The 26636-nt window shown below is 37.7% G+C and overlaps 1 protein-coding gene across 1 annotated transcript in view; it reads left to right on the top strand.

The window, feature by feature from the left end:
* The window catches only part of ITGA8 (integrin subunit alpha 8), a 171239-nt gene that overhangs the window by 106381 nt on the left and 38222 nt on the right, over positions 1–26636 (top strand). Inside the window, exons 21-25 of the mRNA XM_081117581.1 lie at positions 2637–2729; positions 6979–7058; positions 12409–12489; positions 23351–23456; positions 25883–26041. Coding sequence (XP_080973707.1) covers positions 2637–2729; positions 6979–7058; positions 12409–12489; positions 23351–23456; positions 25883–26041 — 519 coding nt within the window. The remainder of the gene's footprint in view (positions 1–2636; positions 2730–6978; positions 7059–12408; positions 12490–23350; positions 23457–25882; positions 26042–26636) is intronic.

Raw genomic sequence — 26636 nt, 5'->3', positions numbered from 1 at the left:
GTTGTAATAACTGGGAATTCAGTGAGGGCGAGAGCCTGGCAAATAGCAGGTACACAGCAGACATTGTCAGTGAATGAGTAAATGCATGGGTGAAACCCAAGAGCTGTGCGTGGATTAGAATGAGAGTATTCTGGAACAGCAGAGGCAAATAACCTAGAAATATCTAGAACAACAATTATTTTTTCTCTCAGAGAGGAAATAAAGGTTAAAAAAAGAAAAAGGGTGGGGGATCTGGGAGAGAAAAGACCTTTGATTGATGTGGAAAAGCTATTTCTAGAAAGCTGGAAAAAAATGTACATATAACTTTTGACCTTCAGATGAGATAAAAATATTTACTGTAGGAATGGAATTCTTGAGTTGTATATCCAGAGGATACACGAGCACTTTTTTTTAAAGCTTTTGCTGTGTTTCTTTTTTGTTTTCAGGATTGAGTGAATCATCTCAACCCAAAACATCTCTGTATGATTAGAGTTAGTTCTGAATTCTTAAACTTGACTACATGCTAAAGGTATCTTTGAAGACAGAGAATATTACCAGCTTTTTGAAAATATGTTTCAATGAAGGGATTAAGAAAAAAACCTCATAGACAGACAACAGCATGGTGGTTCCCGGAGGGAAAGGGGGTGGGGGGAGGTAGGAGAGGGTAAAAGGGGGATAAATGGTGATGGAAGGAGACTTGACTTGGGGTGGTGAACACACAATACAGTGTACAGATGATGTATTGTAGAAGTGCACCCCTGAAACCTGTATAATTTTATTAACCAATGTCACTCAAAAAATTGAATTAAAAAAAAGAAAATATGTTTCTTAGTTCCATCAGGAGGCTGACATGTCATTCATTCATATTTAGAAAAAGCATGTATTAAATCATGCCTCCAAGTATTAGTGATTCACTCCTTTCTCATTACTTGGAACATACTTTCAATGGGTGCTATAGGAAGAGAGGACTACCAGGGTGCTTAAGGAGGAGGACTTCATAGTTAGCTCTGTGTTTGTCTACTTCACTGGAGGCTCTTCCTTAGGAAAGAGTGTGAGCTACTTCTGCCCTGTCTCCCAACACCATCTGCTTTGCGCCACACACTGTTCTAGGTACTGGGAACCGAACAGATTCAAACCCCCCTTCCTCCTGATGCTTATTTTCTCAAAGCATATGATCTGCCTACAGAATTCTTTATCTAGATATCTGGGGTTTGCTTGGCTTTTCTTTGTTCTGATTTTAAGTCTTGGTTTTTTTTCTCAATAAAGTGGAAAGGATGGAATGGAAGATGGTTTCTGAAACTTTTATTTGGAAATTCACATTACCTCCTTACATGAAATTTCAATAGAGCTGAAAGATGGATAAATGGTTCTCATATTCAGAACCTTCTTCCATGGGCCTCTCAGAGGAGACAAATCCCCAAAAGGTTGCTTCTTTGTGAATGTCCTCATTTTGTAAGCTTATCTTTGGGAATGAGGAATGGGTATTACACACACACACACACACACACACACACACACGTGTGTTTTTTGAGAAGTTTAATTTCTATTTTCCAGTTATAGTCCACTTTCAGTATTATTTTGTATTGGTTTCAGGTGTACAGCATAGTGGTTAGACAATCATATACTTTATATAGTGGTTCCCCTCGATATCTTCAGTACCCAACTGGCCCCATACATAATTATCACAATATTATTGACTGTATTTCCTATGCTGTACTTTACATCCCTTTGACTATTTTACAATTGCCAATTTGTACTTTTTAATGCCTTCACCTCTTTCTCACAGGTGATATATTAGTAGCACTTAACAAGTTAGAGTGAAATAATGGGTGATCATCGGTCGCTATCACCAAGGGCAGAGCAGGGCCGTAGAGACATTAGGTTTTGAAATACGGAAAGGGCTCAGGGTACAGAACAAGGTGTGGATTTCTAGGCAGCTAGGAGTAATGCGAGGACACAAGGTGGAGTGTGAGCAGACAGCAGGAGTTCAAAGGTAAACTTTTTCTTTCCCTTCTTTGGTGTAACCTTGAGACCTTCTCCAACACATAGTTCTAAGCACCTCTTCAAAATTGAGTTTTTGTACATTCTCATCAGAATAGTATGTAGGGGGAAGAAGGGAGACAGGAAGCACTGGGTAAGGATGAAAGTGTTCCCTTTCCATCTTAAGTATTTAGAGGATTGATCTAAGATTGCTGTGTAATCTCAAAATGGGACCATGATGTGTAGAAATTTGTGTTCAAAGCAGTTCTCCTGCAAATGGTCATTGAGTCATATGATCATGTATACACATTACTGTCATTTCATTTTTGCAAGTATAAATTAGTTTAGTTGTGTTGAATTATCTGTGATTTTCACGGCCCAAATTTAACACTAACATTTGTGAAAATAATTGCTAAAATATTTGTATAAATACTGTAGGGAGCTCCCCCCGCAAAGAATAAAATAGTTGTGTTTACCAATCAAAAACTTTTTTTCTAAAATTAAACTTCAGTCTTTTCAGTTTTCCTTCTGAGTTGGCCACAGATTAATGCTTGGGCACAGTTACCCACGCAGGTGTTTGAAATCAAGAGGAGCTTCCCACCCACAGCATTGCCTTTGTGACAGGATGTAATTTATTCTGCCCCCTGAACTCCACCCTGTGTTCTTTCGTGTTGTAGGGATTCCGACCACTGAGCTGTGAGTACAAGATGGAAAATGTAACCCGGATGGTGGTGTGTGACCTTGGGAACCCTATGGTGGCTGGAACAAATGTAAGAGAAAACCAGAAGCGCTTAACTGATTTCTGTCTAATTGAATTTTAAAAGGAACTAATGGAAAGCTCCCCAATTAGCACTCAGCACTTTAGCACATAGCAATTAAAACAAATCAGGCAGGAAATTACCAGGCCAAGGTAGTGGGATTTAGCATTATAACCAACGCAGAGTGGATAATCTAAGGTTAAAAATACAAAGCGATGAATACTTTTGTACGTTCTCTCTTTGGACATTACTCTTACATGTTTCTTAGTTGCAACAAATCTATGAATACTATTTTTTTGCCATAGATTTTTTTTTTTTACTTTTTTTTTTTAATTTACTACAACTTTTTTCTTTGAATTAAAAAACAAATACAATGTAAGTATTTAAGAATAACAATTAAAAATTTTAGCAAAGATGATTAAATTTTTATTTCCAATATACCTCCCACATGAATATCATTCACAGTATTTTAATATTAAAATATTATAGTAATTCAGCTTGTAGATCAGCTTTACCAGGTATTACTTGAAGACCTGGTATCCTACTTGAAGAATAACATATCTTACCTGAAGAATAATACAGAAAAATGTAGCAAGAAAAAGAAAGGGTTAAAAAAGGCCCATAACATGCTCCCCCTCCCCTCCCCCTCACTCCTCCTCCCCGCCCCCCTCGCCCCCACCACTTGCCCCCTCTTCCTCTTGTCTCCTCCTTCACCAGCGTCTTCTCCTTCTTTTTCTTCCTTTGTTTCCAGGTTTAGGAACTTCCCATTCAGTATGACTTGTGGACAATGAATTTATTCTATGCAATTGCAGTTTACATATATACATAAGAACTTCTTGTAATAAATATCACAGTGGAAATGGTTATTTTTTGAAGTCATAAATCAGAAAAAATTCTGAAATCTGCAAACACTACATAATTAAATGTTACATAAACTAAATATATACATTCCTCTATTTTACATTCAATGTTTATGATGGTCAATGGAATGGTTTATTTGGAAAAAATTAATGAAGATTTATAATTACATAGGTTTGTATTAGAACAACTTCTGAAATTATATTCCAAAGGGAGCTAATCCCTTGAGATAAGCCTTTAAAGACGAGTTCTGTGGTCACTGCCAAATGTCATATCCTCTGGGACACTCTGGTACATTTTAAAGCTCCTGAGAAGTTCTGCAGTAAATAAACCTCTCAGCCCAGTGTTTTACACCTGTGTTTGAGCCTTTGAAATTCTCTATCAAGAAATATCTATTCCCACCCTGGCTGGTGTGGCCCAGTTAACCGGTGGGAGAGTCGTCCCGTACACCCAAGAGTCCAGGGCTTGATTGCTGGTCAGGACACATGCCCAGGTTGTGGGGTTCTGTCCCCGGGCAGGGTGCATACTGGAAGGAACTGATCGATGTTTCTCTCTCACATCGCTGTTTTTCTCTCTCTCCCTGCCTCTCTCTCTAAAATCAATTTTAAAAAATCATATCCTCTGGTGAGGATTAAAAAAAGAAAAAAAAGAAATACCTATTCCCAATTTAAACGTTAGGATTTTGTGCAGGAATAATATTTTTGCTTTTTTACACTATAATAAAACTATGCTATTTGATCCTAGGTAGTTAAAAAAGGTACCAGGCTATATAGTCTAGTAAACTCACTTCTTGGTTCAAAAATAGTAAATATTTGAATGAAAGATCAACGTGTATAAGTTGACATGAATCGATGGCTCTCTGTGTCATAACCCCATTACTGGGTGCTTCTAAAATGTCGTCTCACTGAATTTTCACAACAACAAACAACTTTGTGAGTCAGGTGTCTCTCCTATGTTATGGATGAGAAGACTGAGACTCAGAGAAGTCAAATGAATTGCCCAAAGTCTCACAGGTAATGAAGGACAGACCTAAGATTTGAACCAGGCCTGCACACATCCTGTCCGCAAAATTGTGATAAGCACTTGGATGAAAACTAATGGGTAACAGATGAGATATTTAAACAGGGCCATGAAAGACAGGATGGAAATTTAAGCTGAGATCTTAGAACATTTTTCTTTAGTATCTTTTTCTCTAGAAGCTAATAAATCCTTTTGCTAGTTTTCAACAACAATCCAACCACCTTATTTGATATGAAGAGTACTCCCTAAGGCCAAAGAGAAATGAGTTGGCATGGTGGCAGTGGTGTTAGCATCTGTAGATGACTGGGCACTTATTCCTTTTTTCAGCATTAAGAGTATTAAATCTAGACCAGAGATAATCTAAGCTCATCAATAACTAAGAATAATTATGGGACAAATACTGGCAACGGGTGTCATTCAAAGTAGAGAGTAAAATGCAGTGTGGTCTTAACCACAAATGTGTTTATGTGAAACCATGTCACTCCGTTTTACCAGCAGTAATCTTTAGAAGTCAAGGAAGTAAATTGTTCTTATTCAATTTATCTTTGAGGTCTTTAGCAGAAGAAACCTAATAGCTTTCTTATCTTACCCTTTAATGTCCTTAAACACATCCAATTTTATTGCATTCTGTTTTGTTTTAAAACACTGACTCATTTACTTCATTTTGTACTTTAAAAAGAATACTGTCAGTGGATTGTAGTAAAACTCCAAACCTAAAAGCAGTCCTGAATATTAAAAATCATCATAAATCTCCAGGAATATCTATTCCAGTCCCAATATTTAAAAAAAAATAGTTTTCAAGTGACTTTATGCTTTAATTTGACAAAACATTCAAGGCAGTATTCAGAAGTGTTACTACTTTTTTTTTTGTTATCCTCACCTGAGGATATTTTTTCCATTGATTTTTAGAGGGAGTGGAAGGGAGTGAGGAGAGAGAGAGAAACATTGATGTGAGAGAGAAACAGCAATTGGTTGCCTCCCGCATGTTCCCTGACTGGGGCCAGGATCGAACCTGCAACCCAGGTACATGCTCTTGACTGGGAATCGAACCCGCCACCCTTCAGTGCACTGGCCGATGCTCTATCTACTGAGCCTCACCAGCCAGGGCAAGAAGCGTTACTTCTGATTTGTAAATAGTAATGTCATTTTCATAGAATAGCTATAGTAATATAAAATATTTGCTATAGTAATATAAAATATTTATATACCAACGAGATTCATAAAAATTTGCAAAATCTTTCAAGCAGGAAAACAAGAAAATGGTTCAACAAAGATTCCTTAGAATCAGTGGCCGGAGATGCAGTGTTTGGTTCCAGTTAAGAACACGTGCATCTCTTACTAGTAAAATGGTGATTTATGATAAAAATGATAATTTATTATTAGTCTGTATTATTACTGTTTCATATTAACCTGAGTTTTTAATTACAGGTTTGATTCTCATAGTGTAATGGAGTGGATACAGATTCTGGAGCCAGCTTGAGGGGTTTTAATTCCAACTCTGCAGTGTATTTGCTCTGTACCTGGAGCAAGTCACTTAATCTCTCTACTCCTCAGACTGCTGCTTGATTGCAAAATGTCAACAAACACAGTGCCCACCTCATGAAGTGGTTGCTGTGATTTCATGAAACAGTGCATGGTGGGCTTAGTACAGTATGTGGGAGAGGAATTACTATCATTGTATGTCTTAACTATTATTTTTATCTCCTTGTGTATATTATCATTAGATTTATTTTTCTCCAAGTTTTTAAAAGCTGTTTTAAAATTATAAAAATAACAAGAGAGTTTTAAAACTTTGGAAAATAAAGGTGGAAAAAGTAATTCACACATTTATAACCTTAACGATAACATATTATGTGGTATATTATCTTACATTACATCCCCATTCCCATATAATAACTTTTCTATTGATAGACTTTAAAAACCACAGCTGAAATACATTACACATACAACATTGTAGTCTTTTTTCTTTATTGGTCATTACATCAGAAGCATTTTCCACATTGTTGCATAGGCTTCATAGCCATGATTTCAGACAACGTAAATGTCCATCATAAAGTAGCATCACAGTTTTCTAAATCAATCTCATCTCGTATATTTAGGTTGTTTTTAATTAGGCACACAACAAGGTGTCAGGAGAAGAATTGGTATGGGGCTAAATGAAGAGAGGGAACCAAAATGTATAGGGACTGGAATCGTCTGGGCCCTGCCGTCTCAGCTGCATGACTTCCTCTCTGCTCTCGGCCATCCACGGTGGAAGCAGAAAAAGGAACAGCAATGGAGAGTGGAATTTTGCACGATGACTTTATACTATTTTTATGCTGTGTATAAGGTTCCTCCCATGTAATAATGTAGCATCTTGTGTGTGTGTTGTTTTTTAATTTAGTATTCGCTGGGCCTCCGATTTGCAGTTCCACGTCTTGAGAAAACAAACATGAGCATTAACTTCGATCTTCAAATCAGAAGGTTAGACCTTTAAATGCTTAACACTCAATGTTAAAGAGATCCATCGTGAAATGAATGTTACTTGTCAAGCTCCTTCACCTTAAAAGTCCATCTGAAATTTGAACCCAGACTTCCACAGCCTATTTTCCTTTGTTTTTCTGTTATTTCAGTTTTTTCAATATTTTTGGTTCTGAAAAAGAGATTGCATTTTGTAGGCCAAGCTATGCGAGGAAAATTTTGCCCTGGGCACCCTCGACCCCCCTTCACCTCCATTTTTCCTCACTCTGATGCACACGCCTCTGCATCCACACCCCTCCACATCCCCACCGTGCTCTCAGTTGGGGGTCAACCAATCCCTAAGAACAAAATTTCTGCAAAAAAGCATTGATTTTAAATTAGAAATCTTGAAATAGTCTAACTTTTCAAGAATGAACGAGTCTCTGATGGTTTAATGTGAGCACCAGGGCAAGATGCAGGTAAGCTCATACACAGGCTGAGGCAAAAAGAGGTTAACAGTTGTGAGTATGTGAAACAGAGTTTATTCTTTTCCTTTTTTTTTCAGTCCTCACCTGAGGATACTTTTTCCATTGCTTTTCAGAAAAAGTGGAAGGGAGGGAGAGAGAGAGAGAGACACATCGATGTGAGAGAGATACATTGGTTGCCTCCTTCACATTTGCGGACAGGGGCCTGGGACCGAGCCTGCAACTGAGGTGCGTGCCCTTGGTCAGAATCGAACTTGGGACCCTTCAGTCCTCAGGCCAGCGCTCTAACCACTGAGAAAAACTGTCTAGGGTCAGAATTTATTCTTGTATTATTATCTATGAATTCTTGTGCTGCATTATTTTCCGTACAAACAACTGTAAACCTACTTTTGCCCCACCGTGTCTTCGAAGGGCATGGCCTTCTCCGGCAACTCTAAGCTGAGTCACAGAGAGCTCCCCCTTTGCCTAAGACTGATCCTGCTCAGGGATTCACGTGTGACTTTATCCTTTCATCATCTATTGTTTGCTTCTTCATGGCTAAAAATCCCATTTCATGAGTAGGAAGACGTGTGGAGAGCAGTGTCCATGAGGGCCAGGGCGTCTCAACTGTGGACTGCAACCCATTACCCAGTCACAAAATCAATTTAATGACTCTAGACTCATATTAAAAGAAAAGGCAATTGATGGAATCAGGGTCCTGTTCATGAAATATCCCTTTCAGATAAATGTAAATATGTAGTAAGATACCCTGGGAGATGTGTATGTTACTTGGTGGCCTGCAATTTTAAGAGTTTGAAAGACGCTGATGTGGACAGCAGGTCTTTATAGCTTGCCCAGGGTGCTCTAATATGAAAAGGACTCTGAAGTCAGTATCTACAATTTCATTCTCAGGTACCAGCATGCGGTGTCGCTAATCTCTAAACATACCTTCCGCAAGACGGTGTCATTGGATGTGAGGACTTTTAGAAAAATTACTTTGCACAATGGGTTAGTTTTAAAATAGCTACTTAATTAGAAGTTTAGGGTTAAAGAAAAGGGTAGAAACTCTATAAGAATGTAGAGCATTTAAAAAATCTGCAACCTATGTCACAAACCGTATCCCCCAAACTTTGTGCTACATTTCCAGGGTGAAGGGTTTTCTAACTTACTTTTGATACCCTTTTTCTGACCTTAATTAGGTCTTTTTAAATTTAACTTAAATATTTTCTGCTGAATCTTAAAGACTTTAAAAATTTCCCCCCCCAAATTAGTGATGGGATGCAGAGGGAATGAATTCTTCATTGTACCAAAAGCTTATTAAATCGTTTTTTAAAAATCTACATAAATGTATATTTCCCAAAAGGTTCAGTTAGTCATAAATGTTTTCATTTGGGGAATAAGTTCATATTTGTAAGTTTTCAGAAAAAAAAGTAAAAGAAAGGGCACTCCATAGTGAACGACCATCATCACTCCAGACAGTAGGCAAAGTTTCTACTTCTCGCCATCATTGCCTGTGACATTGATCCTGTGGTGGCATGTAGCTTTGTGTCACTTGGGGGAAAGATACACCTTGCATAAAATATGCAGCCTTTATTTTAAAAGGAAGTTTGTTACACAGGTACAAAGCAAATTCCTTGACCTTTCCCATTACCTTTGACTACAGTTACAGATAATAGAATAGATGCAATTTGCAGTTCACTCTGGCAGCAGAGGACACTAAATACACTCTCCCTTCCCCAGATCCAACCTGTAGATCATCACTGAAATACTGAATTTGACAATGAAGTACTGAATTTGATGGAAAGTAGAAATAGTCATATTCTTAACATCCCCCTTCATCTAACATCATGATTATTCCTTCCTTATATGCTATAAAACTTATGACTATTTTAACATTATTTTGAAAAATATAAAAATGTAAAAATACAGAAAAAACTGGGGAGCCTACATAAAGCATCAAATTCCAAAAACATACATTATAGAGATAAAAGTATTGAGAATATTTTTAGTACTTGAATACTAAAGCATTTGAGAAGTGAGCATTTATCTGAATGCTTTTCTGGCAGACCCCAAAGATGTAAATAAGTATTTAATGGATGGTTTGTGTCCAGTTTAAATGTGTTTAAACCAAAACTAAACTAAACCAAATGCTCTGAAGTCTAAAGCTTTTGACCACATTGACCAATGTTACCCACATTTAATGCCCTTTTTCACAAATAGAACCCAAAAGAAAACTGGGCTTTATGAATTAATAAACTGAAAATATTTTGTGTTACCAAATGTTTGCATTAAACTATGTCTCCATGCCCTGGCTCTGTGTGACATGTAAACATTTTCCTCCCTGTGCAGAGTGGGTCTCAGACAGCAGTTCCCACGCACAAACACATCTTTGTGATCATTGTTGCTGTTGCTCCCTCAGTAATGGTGAAAGGAACATTGTATTGTCTTTGCTGATATTACAAAGACCACAGAAAGCATAGAGGGATAGTCAGGAAATAGAAATTGGACACAGTAGAGAAAAAGAAAATTGCATTGGAGTAAAAGGTAAAAAATAAGTTTATCTTTGGTGACATGACAGAGGGTGTAGTTGTGGAGAGGAAAGTCATCATTCTTTGAGTAGAACTAGCTGACAGTATAATAGCTCAGCATCCAGGGCAGAGACGAATTGCTTGTTTGAATATAGCAGTGGTATTAGCGAGGTAGGTTTCCTTCCAGGAAAGAGGTCAAAGAAGCATCTAAGATATATCAAGCCCAGTATCTTTCTCACCGGGAGATTTTGTTGACATCACCAAGTATCATGGCAAGCTTGTGTGACAGAGGATGATTTGATTAGCCAACCAGGTCTGGCCTCCGAGTCTGCCTTTGCTTTTGTTGAATTTCAAAACTGCTTCTGTAAGCCTCATGTTGGAGTCCTGTCCCAAGATGATTTCAGTGTTTAACATCTATTTATATTTTCAGGGTGTTGGAATACTGAAAATCGTGTTATTTGAAGCTCTTAGAAACAAAACACAATAGAATTATGGGATAACTTAAATGACTTTTTCCCCCATAATTCTAATTTCCACTTCCACAGAATGGCAATAAACTAGAAAATAGAACAAAGTCTGGTTAACTGTGGAATAATTAGACTTAAATTTCCAAACTAAAGAATTCCCCATAATGGATTTGGAACCACAGAGTCTGCAACAAGTGGAGTTACTTAATGACTTCTTACTGGTTAGTAATTCAGAATCCTGCCTTAAAAAAAAGAAAAAGAAAAAAGAAAAAAAAAGTATTTTGGTTGACTGATCCTCCCCAGATGTGATAATAATAAAATGGCCTGGAAACTGGGGTTCAAACTTTGGTGAACAAGTCCCTCTAGGCTCATCATGAGCTTAGCAATGATACCCCATTACAGGAAATGAGCCTGACATTTGCCTGTTTATATCTTTTATGTGTGTTTGCAGTTTAAGTTGCCTTATCAGTATATACAATCGAACAGGACTTTTCCAAAGCAATGTGGGAACAATTCTGTCTCCTCCTTTGAAAGCAGACTTTTATCCTGTCTTTTCCAGCTCCCACATTTGGAAAGCTTCAAAAGCTAATCAGAACACAACCCATTACCATCATCACAGTGTTAGAGCTTGTCCGTTGAATCTGTGTGATTCCATGAGAAGAGGAGCGGGCTTTCTCTTCCTGTGAGACCTGAATATAAACATGGCCTGTTAGTGGTGGTGTGGCCATGTCTTAGTTTGCTACAAGCTGCATAGTCCTTTGGGATATTAGGGTGACTTCAAGGAAAGCACAGAACAATAAATGCAAGTGAGATCCCATCCAAAGCTCAGCTACTGGGTCAAGCCTTCAAGACACATTTCATTTTCCTTACAGCACAAAAGCATTTTTTTTAAGTTAAATTTTATATCTAATTATATTTGCTTGACAAAAAGGACCAGCAAACTTGAAAATCATTTTGCCACTATGCAAATAAATAATATTAAACGTACTTTCCATCTTGAGATTCTTTTTAAAAAATTTTTATTGATTGATTTTAGAGAGAGAAACATCATTTGTTGTTCCACTTATTTATGCATTCATTGGTTGATTCTTGTATGTGCCCTGACCTGGGAGAGAACTCGAAACCTTGGTGTATCAGGACGATGCTCTAACCAACTGAGCTACCCTGCCAGGGCCTCATCTTGAGATTCTTGATGCATGTGAGAAACATCCATTTTATCTGCTCATTGCCTCTGCATGAACTTCCCAACTTTCTCTGATCTCCCTTTTTCTCTCCACTGGCCATGCTCCTACTCACTTCCCAGCCCCCACCCTAGTCAGCCAGTGAGCAGGCAGTGAATGTACACTTATTTTAATTTTATTTAAGAAATAAACCATAAGGAAGATGAATTTGCTGCTTAAACAATGTATGGTATGATGCATGCCAGAGCCAGATGCAAATGCTTTTCGTATTATGTGCAGCTTTTGGGTCATTCTAGCCAGTCCCCCTCTTTACGAGCATGGAAAATCAGGAGTTGACTGTGCTGTCCTTTTTCATTTGATAGACCATGAGTATGATGCTCAGAGAAGTTAAGGAATGTGTCCAAGGTAGATGACTGGAAAATTTGCTCAGCTCACTGCCTTTTGGGTTTATCCATTGAAACAAAATAAATGTTAGCTTCTCTAGATATCAGTTGTGCTTTCTGATAAGGTGTCTCCTCGTGGAAAGTTACATTTATTACTTTTGATCATAATGGATATGGGCATTTCCGTTTATATGTGACTATGACTTTGTAGAACAGATATGCCATTGTTTTCTGAACGATCATGTTGGTAATGTGTGCTGCTCATGTGATATACAGAATGTTTTTTATGATCATATATTATAGTAACACGTCTGAGAAGATATATTTAAATTACATGTCACTGTGTTTTAGTTCCAACAAGGACAATCCAGACAGCAATTTTGTGAGCCTGCAAATCAACATTACTGCTGTAGCTCAAGTCGAAATAAGAGGGTAAGTAATAAACAAAGCATTGTAGTAGTTATACTACATATAAGAATAGCTTTCTGTATGTGAGAGCAATGATAAAATACCAGTAAAAACTATATGGAATTTTCCTAATGTATTTGAGATCACAGTTTACTTGGTTATAAATTTTCATTCTTTTCTACCCATCATTAGCCTTCCATTGCAAAGTAGAGTAAACCCTGTGTGGTAATTAAGTCTAAGAATATCAAAACCAGGGCTCACTTTATTCCTCAAACTGACAGTTCAGTAATCAAACTATAAAAGCTAGTGATAAGAAGACAGATAAAATGGACGACCGTGTGACTGCCTGAAAGTCTCACTTCTCCAATAATTATTTTGGCATAATGAAATTTCAACCTCACCGCACCACATCTTGAGTTTAAGAAATGGCTCAGTCTGAGATGTGAGGGTTGATGGGATCTACATTTTATAGCTTTTTGATTCTGTCCTGTTCTTTGAAGAAGGTGCCAATGAGCAATCAATCGAGAGACAGGAGGAAAGTGGTCACTTAAAAAGCTTGGAATAACTACCATCTAGGAAATTCATGCCTGGGGGAAAAAGAAATCGGAAATGGACTGCGAGTAGTTCTTATCTTGCACAAGGGTGGACTTCATTAATTTTATTTTGATTCTTATTTCTTCACAACAGTCAAGGACTTGGCTAAAAACACCAACTGGCTTTGGGCTGAATTGTCACTGGGGCCCCAGCAATCCCAGTTTCCTTTTGCTTTTCCGTAGGTCCGAGTGGTTCACAGGCCTCTGTAACGGCAGCTATAGATTCCTGGCTCGGCCACTGTCCCCGCCCATTTCCTGGCTGCCCCTGCTGCTCCCAGGGAAGGGGCTGTGCCCGCCAGCCTGGCCCCCTGAGGCTCCACCTAGTGGATTAGAGAATAGCAATACTGCCAGCACTCATTGACACTTTAGGACATCTTGATACGGACTAGTGTCTTTGCTGGACGAGTGTGTCTTTGGGCGCAGAGTTCAAGGCTACGCAGCTAGGAAGTAGGGCTGGAATATAAACACAGGCAGCCTGTCTCCAGGTGCATGTTTATAAATGATCAGCTATGCAACCTATGAGATAGGTTTTTTGACCTTATCTACACAAAATCCCATCTTATGTCTGCTTCTGTGTTGTTGTTTTTCTCATTCAAATGAATGTTTTTGACATTCACCCTCTTTAGTCCATGTGCCTATAGTTCATTCATTGTGACTGCAGAAGAGTATAACATTGTAAAACTATACCATAACTTATTCATCCATTCTACTCCTGATGACTATTTGGGGTTTTTCTTTATTTCTTTATTTTTTACAAACTTTCTTGTATATGTCTCCTGACTACCGGAAAGGCATGTGCTCAGATGTGGAATTTCAGGATCAACAAATCTACAAGAAATGGATAAATGTTTCCATTGCTCCACATTATTATTATCATCATCATCATCCTTACCTGAGGATATGTTTATTAATTTTTAGAGAGAGAGAGAAGGGAGAGAGAGAGAAAGAGAGAAACATTGACGTGAGGGAGGAATACTGATCAGCTGCCTCCCGTACGACTGGGGATCGAACCTGCAACCTGGGAATGTGCCCCGAGTGGGAATGGGACCCACAGCCTCTGGTGGACAGCACGGCGCTCCAACCACCTGAGCCACCCAGCCAGGGCGCCCATTGCTCCACATTATTAACTAACTCAAAATGGTCCCGTTTTAAATTTTGGGTCAATCTTATGGATAAGAAATAGTATTTGACTGAAGGTCTCATCTGCAGTTCCCAGATTTCTAAGAAAGACTTAGCAGCTTTTTTATGTTTGTTTGTGTTTTTACTATTCTTCCTATTTGGGGACATTTCTGTTCACTTTTTTGCACGTGTATGTACTAAGAGGCTTAACTTTTTCCTGGTAGATCCTTTTATATTCTAGAGTTTAGACACTAATTATTTATCAGTTACACATATTGCAAATATCTTTTCACAGCCTATGGGGTTGGGTTGTTTTTTTAAGTCAGATTTATTGCAGCATAAATTATATAAAGTAAAACTCACCCATTTTAGGTGTCCGATTTGAAGAGTTATGATACTCTGAGAACATTCAATATAAAACAGTTCCATCACCCCAAATAGTTCCTTCATATACTTTTGTAGTCAACCCTTCCACCAACTATAAGCCCTGGCAACCTTCATCTATTTGCTGTGACTATAGTTTTGTCTTTTCCAAAAAATCACGTAAATACACAATGTAGCCTTTTGAGTCTGGCTTCTTTCACTTAGCATAATACATTTGAAAAACATCTGTGTTCTTACATGTGTCAGTCATTTGTTTCTTTTTATTATAAAGTATTCCACTGCATGGATGTCCTGTGAATTGTACAACCATTCACAAGTTGGTGAATATTTGGGGTACAGTAGTGCCTCGGTTTTCGAATGTGATCTGTTCCGGGAGACCGTTCGAGTTCTGAAACATTAGAAAATCGAGGGATCAACAGCCGACAGCTGGGCCTCAGGATCTTGCCCTCAGCGGAAGCCGTGGGGCAAGTTCGACTTCCGAGGCCTGTTCGAAAACCGAAGCATTTACTTCTGGGTTTATGGGGTTTATAAACTGAAATGTTCGTCAATGGAGATATTTAAAAACCGAGATACCACTGTATTTCTAATTTGGGGCTATTAATAATACACCCACTATAAACATCACATACAGGTCTTTGTTGGGACATTTGTTTTTACAAATGGAGCTGCTGAGTTGAATGGCAAGCGTATGTTTAACTTTATAAGAAACGGGCGAACTGTTTTCCCAAGTATTTGCACCATTTCCATTTTGTATTCCCACCAGCAAAATATGAGAGTTCCAGTCATGCTGCATCCTTGACAGCATGTGCTTGAAGTTTATTTCTTTTTGTCTTTGTTTTTAGCCATTCTAGTAAATGTGTACAAATAGCTCAATGAAATTTTAATTAGCATTTTCTAATGATCAGTGATATTGAGCATCTTTTCACTGCCTATTTGCCATCAGTGTCTCCTTTTTGGTTAAATGTCTCTTTAAATTTTTGCCCACGTATTATTGGGTTGTCTGTCGTATTTTCAAGTTGTAAAAGTTCCTTATATATTCTAAATACAAAATCATTTATCATATAAATCTCCTCCAAAGATTTTCTCCTAGTTTACTGTTTGGTTTCTTATTTTCTTATCATTGATGTTCAAAGAGCAGTTTTCAATTTTGTTGAAATCCAACTCTTAAATATTTTATAGTCTTTATGTGTTCTTTTTGTCCTGTCTAAAAAAATCTTTACCTTATCCAAATCACAAGATTGTCTCCTGTGTTTTCTTCTATAAGTTTTATAGTTTTATACGTTGGCCTATGAGTAATTTTAAGTTAATTCTTATATCTGGTGTGAGGTAAGGGACAAGGTTCATTTTTGCATGTGACAGTCCAGTGGTTGCTGGCCTATTTGTTGAAAAAACCATTCTTTCCCTATTGAATTACTTGACACCTTTGTTGAAAATTAGTTGTCCCTCTGAGTGGGTCTGTTTCTGGACCTCCTATTCTGTTCCATTGAGCCACGAGTCTAATAAGTCTTGAAATGCAGTAGTGTATCTTGAGATCTTGGTAAACTCACAAATTCTAGTAGCTTCTTGTTTGTTTATCTCCTAGGATTTCCTACAAAATTATCATGTTATCTGTGAGTAAAAACAGCTTTATTTCTCCCTTTCTAATCTGTATGTGGAAAAGTTTAGCCAACGACAAAGTTAGAGGGAACAGTTCCCCCAGGAGCTCACCCTCACTTCTGACACCAACCCAAATCTACCCTCAGGTTCAATAATTCACTCAGAAGGACTCACAGAACTCATTGAAAGCTTTATACTCATGACACGATTTATTACAGGGAAAAGATAGAGATTAAAATCAGTTGAGGGCGGAAGTGCATAAATTGGAGTCCAGGAAGTACCAAACACAAGGCTCCCATTGTTTTCTCCTATAGAGATGTGCTACTTTCTTGGTATTGATGTGTAACAATATGCTTGGCGTATGGTCAATCAGGAAAGCTCACTGGAGACTCAGTATTCAGTTTTCCAGGGGCTCCATTACATAGGAATGGTTGATTAAATGACCACTTAATTGATCTCAGTCTCGAGGTTGACTGCTATGATTCGACCAAATCTCCCATCCTAAATCACATTGTTGGTCTTTTTGGTGTGGGCAACCCCCACCCTAATCATATATTGTGACCCAAGCCCCCAAGCAAACAAAGATACTCCTTCCTCTCCAGCATAAAAAGTTGAGAGTTTAGAGGTTCCCCCTCTGATGCTGAGTGAAAGGCCAGACTTCTTTTGGGGCAAGGTTAAATTGTTTACTATACAGTTATGCCTTTTATTTCTTTTTCTTCTCTTATGAGCAGAGTAGGACTGCCAGGACAAGATTGAATCAATATGGTGAAAGGACACATCCTTCCCTTGTTCTTAGATCCTGCCTTTGTTAGCATTAAGTCTGATGTTAGCTGCAGGGTTTTTGGAGATGCCTTTCTCAATCTGAGGATGTTCCCTTTTTTCCTTAGTTTTCTTGAGAATTTCCAACATGAGTGTGCATTCATTTTTGTCAAATGTGTTTTCTTTGTCTAAGATGATGATTAAATGTTTTCCCTTTTTTTGTTGTTCATTAAAATGCTGACTTTATTAATTTTGGGTTTTGAATTTAAAAATTTAGAGTATTTCTTTAAATTTATTTTTCAGTTATAGTTGATATACAATATTACATTAGTTTCAAGTGTACAGCATAGTGATTAAACAGTTATATAACTTATGAAGTAATCACCCCAATAAGCCTACTATCCATCTGGCACCATACATAGTTATTACAATATTTGACTATATTCCCAGTGCTGTACTTTAGTTCCCCATGACTATTTTTATAACTGGGAATTTGTACTTCTTAATCCCTTTCACCTTTTTCTCCCATCCCTCTAACCTTTTCCATCTGGGGACCATCAGCTTGTTCTGTGTATCTATGAGTTTGTTTCTGTTTTGTTTGTTTGTTTTGTTTCTTAGATTCCACATATAAGTGAAATCATACAGTAGCTGTCTTTCTCTGTTTCGCTTATTTCATTTAGCATAATAGCCTGTAAGTCCATTCATGTTATCACAAATGGCAAGATTTCATTCATTTTTATTGCTGAGTAGTATTCCATTATATGTAAAATATCTTTATATATTCATTTATCAGTATTCACCTCGGTTGCTTCCACATTTTGGATGTTGTAAATAATGCTGCAGTGAACATAAGACTACATATATCTTTTCAAATTAGTGTTTTTGTTTTCTTCAGATAAATATCCAGATGTAGAATTGCTGGGTCATGATAGTTCTATTTTTAACTTTCTAGGTTAATATCACTGTGGTCAGAAAACATGCTTGATATGATTTCGGTCTTCTAAATTTATTGAGACTTGTTTTGTGTCCTAACATGTGGTCTATCCTGGAAAATGTTCCATGTGCACTTGAAAAGAATGTGTATTCTGCTGTTTTGAGTAGAACGTTCTGTAAATATCTATTAAATCCATCTGGTCTAATGTGTCAGTTAAGGCCAAAGTTTCCTTGATTTTTGGTCTGAATGCTCTACCCATTGATTTAAGTGGAGTGTTAAAGTTCCCTACTATTGTCCCGGCCAGTGTTACTCAGTGGTTAGAGCATCAGCCCTCGCACTGAAGGGTTCGATTCCCAGGCAAGGGCACGCAGCTGGGTTGCAGGGTCACTCCCCAGCTCGTGAAGGAGGCAACATGCTTCTCTCTCTGTCTCCTCTCTCTCTCCCTCTTCTTCCCCCCTCCCACTCTGTCTGCTTTAAGTACTTCGGTGCTCCTATGCTGGGTGTGTAGATGTTTACAAGAGTTGTATCCTCTTATTGGATTGAACCCTTTATCATTATGTGATGTCCTTCTTTGTCTCTTGTTATAGCCTTTGTTTTAAAGTCTATTTTGTCTGATACAAGTATTGCTAACCCAGCTTCTTCTTTGTTTCCATTTGCATGAAATATCTTTTTCCATCCCTTCACCTTCAGATTGTGTGTGTATTTCTGTCTGAAGAGAGTCTCTTGTAGGCTGCATAACCTCGGGTCTTTTTTTCTACTTTATTGATTCAGCCGCCCTATTCTTTTGATTGGTTCATTTAGTCCATTTACATTTAAAGTAATTGTTGATAGATATGTACTTATTGCCATTTTATTCATTGTTTTCTGGTTGTTTTTTGTAGTTCTTGTCTGTTCCTTTCTTCTCTTGCTCTCTTCTGTGCATTGATGACTTTCTTTAGTGATATGTTTGGATTTATATCTCTTTATTTTTTGTGTATCCATTATAGGTTTTTGGTTTCTTGTTACTATGGGATTCATATACAAGCAAAGCTTGTAGCCGTCCATTATAAGTTGATAGTCACTTAAGCTCAAACACATTCTAAAAATACTACAGTTTTGACTAACTCCCCCACATTTATGTTTCTGACATCATATTTTACACTGTGTGTGTGTGTGTGTGTGTGTGTGTGTGTGTGTGGTGAATTTTAAACCAAACTTTCTGGGAAGAAGCACACTTAGTCATGATGAGTATTCTCTTTATATATTGTGGGACTCAACTTAAAATTTTGTTAGTGAGTTTGGCATATATGTTCATGAGAAATACAGATCTGTAGTTTACTTTTCTTACAATATCTTTTTCTGATTTGGGTATCAGGGAGATGCCAGCTTTATATAAAATAAGTTGGAATTATTTTTCCATCTGTTCTATTTTTTAAAAGAGTCTTTGTAGAATTGGTATTATTTCTTTCTTAAATATTTGATAAAATTCACCAGTGAAGCCATCTGAGACTGGAGTATTTTGGGGTTGTTTTTGTTTGTTTTTGGCTTTTAGTTTCTGTAGGAAGGGTTTTAACAATTCACTTTCATTCTTGGACTTAAAGCTATTTATATTCTGTGTTTCTACTTGAGTGAGTTTTGTTAGTCTTTCGATGAATTTGTCTATTTCATCTAAGTTGTTACATGTTTTGGCATGAAGTTCATAATATTCTTTCATTTTCCTTTTACTGTCTGTAGAACTTCAAATTATGTCCCCTCATCATTCCCAATATTGGCAATTTGTATCTTTTTTCTTTTTATTCATTAATCCTCATTTGAAAATATTTTTTCCATTGTTTTTTCAGAGAGAGTGGGAGGAAAGGAAGGAAGGAGGAAGAGAGAGGGAGAGAGAGAGAAAAACATCCATGTGAGAGGGCCACATCAACTGGTTGTGTCCTTCAAGTGCCCCTACCAGGGTAGGGGGCGAGCCCACAACCCAGGCACATGCCCTTGACCTAGAGTTGAACCTGTGATCCTTCAGTGCCTAGGCCAACGCTCTAACCACTGAGCCACACCGGCCAGGGCAGCAATTTGTATCTTCTACCTTCTTCCCCACCCCCATTAGTCTAGCTAGAGTTGAGTGATCTTTCCAAAGTACCATTTTTTTTTTGTTCATTGATTTTCATTCCTTTAAAAAATATTATTATTATTATTATTTTGCTTTTGTTTTTGTTTTCTATTCCATTGGTTTCTGCTTTTATTGTTATTATTTCCTCCCTTCTGCTCACTTTGGGTTGGTTTTTCTTTTTCTCTCTCTCTCTTTCTTCTATGCAGAAATTAGATCATTGATCAGAGACTTGCCTTCTTTTCTTGCATAAGCATTTTGTGCTGGAAATTTCCCTCTAACAATTGGGTTTCTTATGGTGCAATTATTTTAATTGCTAGATTGATGTTCAACAGTTGACCACATATTTTTTTCTAAGGTAGTGTTAAAGTTCTTTTTAGTCATTTTACAAAATGAAAATCTTTCCTCCAAATACTCAGCAAAACAGTTCCAGTGTTTAATTCTTAACAAATAGCTACTGTGTTGAAAATCTTCTATATTCAGTCTTTGGAAAAATCTAATTTTCTTTTCAACCAATGATCTTTATTCCAGTGTATGTTATCATGCACTATCTCTAACAGTTCTTTTCAAAAATTTACCATTGTTTTTGTAATTTAAAAAATAAACTCAAATGGATTTATTGCTTTGAATGGGAAAAAAATACTGAGAATTGTTTCATTTGTTTCAAAGCTAGGTAATGTCAACACTGTCTTTAAGCAACACGTACATGTCACCTGTTGGTTCAAAGGATTCATTCAGCATAGATATGTCAGAAGTAAACTTGCTCACAAGAAGCAGCACCACATGTTTTGAGATCTCAAAGAATAATAAAATTTTACTTTTTATAAAATAATCAGGATTGAATGGGTTTCGTATTAGGAGAGCCTGCAATCATGAAGAACCATTTTCTGCACAGATACTGTCTACAGCAAGCAGAGCCATCATTAGTCCATCAATGGTAGTTTCTGCTATTTTGGACTAATAGGGCTTGAAAACAGGGTTATGAAAATAGGGTTCGGGCCATACTACTACATCATCAAATTTGAACTTCCTGATAGCATATAGACTTTAACTTATCAAAAACCTAATTCACTGCCTTCCCTCAGAGCTCTTCCTCATGCCCAGTGTCAGCACTGAGCACCCTAACCTTATTGCTTGGGGGTCTTGTGGAGTAACGCCCTATCCTTCACCTTAGAATGTGAGGGCTATTCTGTGAGGGCTGTTGGATTGCTACACTGGCTGTTTGTCTTAGGCTAATGATTCTTTCTCCTTTCCTTCTAAAACAAAGTATAACTTTGAAAACAGTGACCAATACTTCACTTATTTAGTTGGGATCTTTATAGAGCCATTCTTTGCCATGGTTTCCCCAGATTTGGAAAGGTTTTCAGAGGGTAGATAAGTGAATTTTGTGAGTCATATTTTTTGAATGATTTGGCCATGCCCTGTGATGGGTTTCTTTATAGATTTTTATTTGATTTTGTTGCAGAAATGGGCTGGGAAGTTTCTTTTTAAGTTGTGTTTACTAATACCGCTGAGCTTAGTGGCCCCTGTGGTGCACTGTATATTGGAAATAGAGTGGATGGGACTGAGTAAGCCTGAGCTCTAGTCTTCACCTGTAACTAACCCCCTACTTCTCTGGACATCAGTTTTCATTTCATTTGTAAAATGAGGGATTTTGAGCACAGTGTCTCCATAATACCAGCCCCAGATCTAAATTTATGACTAGTCTTTTAGGGTTGATGATCATAAGAACAACAACAAAAGTTTTCTTAGAACTTCACAATGGATGTAAGCATGTGGAATCAACTCCCTATTGTTGCCAAGCTAAGAAGCTAAAAGCAAAGTAAAGCTTTGAGTGGTGAGGCCATCAAGACCATGTGGGAATGGAAGTCCAGTTTCTCTGGACTTCCCTCTGATGAAAGAAACCTGTCATGTTCTAGACTCTTTTCTTTACCAAGTTCCCTATGTTTTAGTTAGACAGGGTTTAATCAAATTAAGTAGGTAAGGGACGCGTGACATAACAACAGACCGCTCTAAGGGTAGAGAATATTGAAGGAACCACCCAGCCAGGCTGTGCCCTGCACTTTTTATTTAATAGTTGCACATTAAGGATGAATGCAGGACTTTACGATTTAGTACATTTCTGTGGTCTTCAGTTTTAAAAATGTACTTCTCCTATCCACACCTAGATGACAGTGCAGCTAAATTAACTTCAACCAAAAGCATTTGAGATGTTTTCCAGTTGTTCGTGTTGTACAATCCAAAAAGTTTATCATAATTTTCCAGATGAGGAAATAGAGACACACAGACATTATTTACCAGAATTTAACCCAATAAAGTGTACTTTTTGCTTTAGAAGGGGGTTATCAGAGGGAGGAAAAAAGACAACTTTCCAAGTTGCTGGAGGCTGTGTTAATTACAGGATACCCTTAAAAGGGCATTTAAGACATCTGATTGTCAAAAGAGATGATGTTGAAGTTACTTTTAGCTGAAAGTCTAGAAATTTCTTTAGAGATATCTTTAGCGGAAAATTACTAGAAAGCATTGCTGGGTTTTTGAAAATTATCTTTTTTGAGATTGTGTAAAAATAATAATTTAGTTTATAATCAGCTTTTAATATAGAATAATGGCATGTACTGTATTTCATTTGCCCAGTACTCACTCTCTAGGTGTAAGATGCAGGCAAAAATACTTAGTTTTCAAGTTAATATCCTACTTACACGATTACGCCATTTAACTCTCTCTTTCACCCTTGAGTTATCTATGAAACAACTCTAGAACATGAACAGACTTTATTTTGTTTTGGCTCCAGGCCTGGCGTTTTGAGAGGTGTGGCTGAATTAATGGAAAGTCTAAGAAATCTAAGAAAGAGGAATATACAAGAGGTTATTTTTCTACTATGAAGTATTTAACTAGAAACTAGTTAAATGTTCACAACTGGACACTTAACATACCACACAGAATTCTAAATTTTTATTCACAAAAAACAAAAAAAAAAAGGTCCTGTTTCTTGATATGGCTTAAAGTAGGAATTATATATCTCATATACACTCACGCATGCACGCACACACACACACTTGCTCTTACACAGGATCTAATATATATAAATGTACATATTTATATGTGTATATGCAAAAATTATCCGTCTCAACTCGGGAATGCTCTCTGCTTTGCCCCCTGGTGGCCAAGAGATGAGATGCTGTAAAATAGCCAATCTGCTACCTAGGGACCGGTAATTAGGAGCCGATGGTGGATGTTTCAGACCCTTCACTATTCCTATAGTTATCTTGCTGAGCATCACTTTCAATACTGTTTTCCTTATAGGCAGTATCTATTCAAATAAATTGCGAGCCACTTTTCCTGGTACTGTTGTGCTGTGCACTAGGAAGCACTCTTTACCTGTGCCGTGAGCAGCGGTTAATGGAACGTTCCGTGTTTCAGAGTCTCCCACCCTCCGCAGATTGTTCTGCCCATTCACAACTGGGAGCCGGAAGAGGAGCCCCGCAGAGAGGAGGGCGTTGGACCGCTGGTGGAACATATTTATGAGGTAGCTGTTGTCTCTGTTGAAACTGTGTTAGGGGGTTATTCATATGCTCTTGTCTAATAAACACTTCATGGCTTTTTGAAAGACACCAATACAAGTATCTGAGCTTCATGTACTGCCTAGATGTGTACTTTTCTGAGAGCATATTGCAGTGGGTGGTGGGGGGGTGTCCTGTTAAGTAACCACTATATGGTTACTTGCCGTTTAGTGATGAGAGCCATTATATGAAGAGAAACACTTTATCTTGTTACTGTACTTCTTTTTTAAATGTTTTTTATTTCCTCTATTTTTAATGTTTGGAAAACCTAAGCATAAAAATGGTTAGCTCCCTAGACTTTATTTCACTTATTCTTAACATTTTCAGATATCCTTAAAACCTATGCACTTTTTATTTTTTTAAATATATCTTTATTGATCTCAGAGAGGAAAGGAGAGGGAGAGAGAGATAGAAACACCAATGATGAGAGAGTCATTGATCGGCTGCCTAGCCCGCAACCCGGGCATGTGCCCTGACCGGGAATCGAACCCCGATCGCCTGGATCCCAGGTCGACGCTCAACCGCTGAGCCACGCCTGGCTGGGCACCTGTGCACCTTTTAAATTGAAGGTCACCAACCAGAAGGTACCAGACAGAGGAAATGTTATGGATTACTCACTATTATACCAAAAAATGCATATATAACATATATGATGGGTGGATGGTAGATAAGAATAATTTTACTATTCGTGGATAAGCCCAATTAGACATGAATAACTTATTCTGAGATTTGAAGTAGTCCGTTAATTAGTAAAATATTTTCCAGAAGCAAGCCAATGGCTCATGAGTAAACGCTTGGCATCTTTTCTCACTGCAAAGGTCAAATAGTGAATAGGGAAAAGCTTGGTTGATGCATCATCTGAAACACTTAAGTTTTTTACAGTTAGAAATCAAGATATAGTAAATGATGAGCTTAATAGTTGTTCTTTTTTAATTTTTTAAAATAAAGTTAATGCTTTCAGTGGAGAGTAGTTATTCCTGCTCATTTTCAAGGGACCAGAAATAGAATTTTGGTAAAAATGATATTCGAAGCCATTTTCCTTTTGAGGTTCCTTTTGGACTAATGCCTCTGTCCCTTTCCTATGTAATCCATGCCACTGACCTAATAATTCTGACCATGACTTTCATCTCAAACTCCATGCTCTACAGTTAACAATAAAGCCATTTCAAAACTGATGAGCTGTTTACATAGATGGGGAAGATGCAGCCACTCCTGTGCAGTGTCGACACACACACCTCTGTCATCTGTGCAGCCTGCTGTTCAGAATCAGAAGCCTTGTCCAGAGCTGGATCAAAGCTTTGCCCTAAACTCTCTCGATAGCAAAAGGATAACACAGTCCCCAAGGCCACTTGAATTAAGAACTTCACTGGGGGGGGGGGGGCGGAGCTGTCAAATAATTTATTAAACCGTCTGTGCACTAGTTTCTGCTTAAGAATGGTGAAACTTTAAAGTTTGAAAATATATTCAAATTCAGTCATCCTCAGGGCAGGCCTGCTTCTAATCTTAGCATAAATGGATCATAAAATCTTAGGGTAATAATCAGTAGTGCCAAAAGCAATAATTGAATGCCTCTTACATGTCTCGAAATATACTGCTATCAATGGATGCCATGTGTTTTGATAACGTGAATTAAATGGGCCACCTAATGAGGAAAACTAATTATAAATTATTTTATTGACCATGACAATTGTCAGAACTGTGAAAACAAAAAACAAAAGTCCCTGCTAACTTTGAATTTTTAAGACCACAATAAATTTAAATTTACTTGAGTGTTTTCGTAAGCTGTTTTGTGTCCTGTGAGTACAGGATTCTTGTTTAAAATGTTCATCCCTTTATGAGATGTGGCCTTTCTCTCCTTGAGATTTGCAGATTAAAACAGAAGGAGCTCAGCTTTGAAATGCGCACTTGAAGTGAACTGTGGTGAGCCTGCTCTTTGGCATTTGATGGATAGCCATGTTTCCAGAGGGTGAAAGAGAGTGCATCACATATGGTTGCAATTGACAAGTCAGTAGTCAGGAAAGAGGCGATTTCAATGTAAAGAAAGAATAACTGGGTTTTGAAAGCATATAATTCAAATTGCATTTTTAGCACTGCTATTAAATTAATATAAATTTAAGGTAAGCATCACAGTGATCAGACATGGTTAATGTGGTCTTTGCAGAGGACATCTGCTCTGAGAGCCTCACAGATGGAAGAATCTTCTCTAAGCACCAGCACATCTTACTTCCAGAGCTCCTCTTGCTTTTAGAGGCTCTATTTCCTATTTTGGGTCATAGTCCAGATGATGTAAAACCAAAAGTCATGCTTTCTAGAATGGGTCCAGAGTGTGTGGAGTTGGATCTCACCTTTCTGCCTGTGTTGCATCATAACATGATGTGTTCCTTGCTTGTAGCTGCACAATATTGGACCAAGTACCATCAGTGATACCCTTCTGGAGGTGGGCTGGCCATTTTCTGCCCGGGATGAATTTCTTCTTTATATTTTTCACATTCAAACTCTGGGACCTCTACGATGTCAAACAAACCCAGATATCAACCCACAGGATATAAAGGTAGGAGCCTGGTCTAACCTGCAGCTTTGTTTACTTTTTATGGTAAGGAAAAAACTAAAGCAGTGGCTTATTAAAAAAAAAAAAAAAAAGTGAAGTGATGATAAGTTATTTCCATGAAAATTGATCAGGCCTTTTCGTTTTGTAGTTAAAATGCCAGGCATAACTTAAAATATCACTTCTAGAAAACTTGAATATCTCTTAGTTTATTGTTCATGGTGACTTGTTATTTACTTAGCCTATTTCAGTATGTACTTTTAATATATCGTTTGACTAGCAACACAACCAAACCAAAATCATAAATAGACATGTCATGTTTTGGAGAATTGTACAAAATGCTATTTTTAAAGTCTTTTTGGTATATTGCCAAAAGACACGAGGATCTTTGCCAAAACGGCTTTTCCAGCTGCTGCCAATAGCGAGTGTTGAAATGAGATAATTTGCCAAAGGCCATCTCTGTGTCCTGAGAACCCCCAGACTGGAATCCTCAGGACCCTATCCTTTAGCGAAGCTTATAAAGAAGCTCAGAGCGGCCCTGGCCCGTGGGCCTTTGGTGGTTGGCCCGCGCACTGGGGGCTCGTGGGCGCGATTCCCAGTC

The sequence above is a fragment of the Miniopterus schreibersii genome (assembly GCF_964146895.1).
Source record: "Miniopterus schreibersii genome assembly, chromosome: 1".
Lineage (NCBI taxonomy): Eukaryota > Metazoa > Chordata > Mammalia > Chiroptera > Miniopteridae > Miniopterus > Miniopterus schreibersii.
Note: the sequence above shows the minus strand (reverse complement) of the source record. Positions and strands in the feature narration are given on the sequence as shown.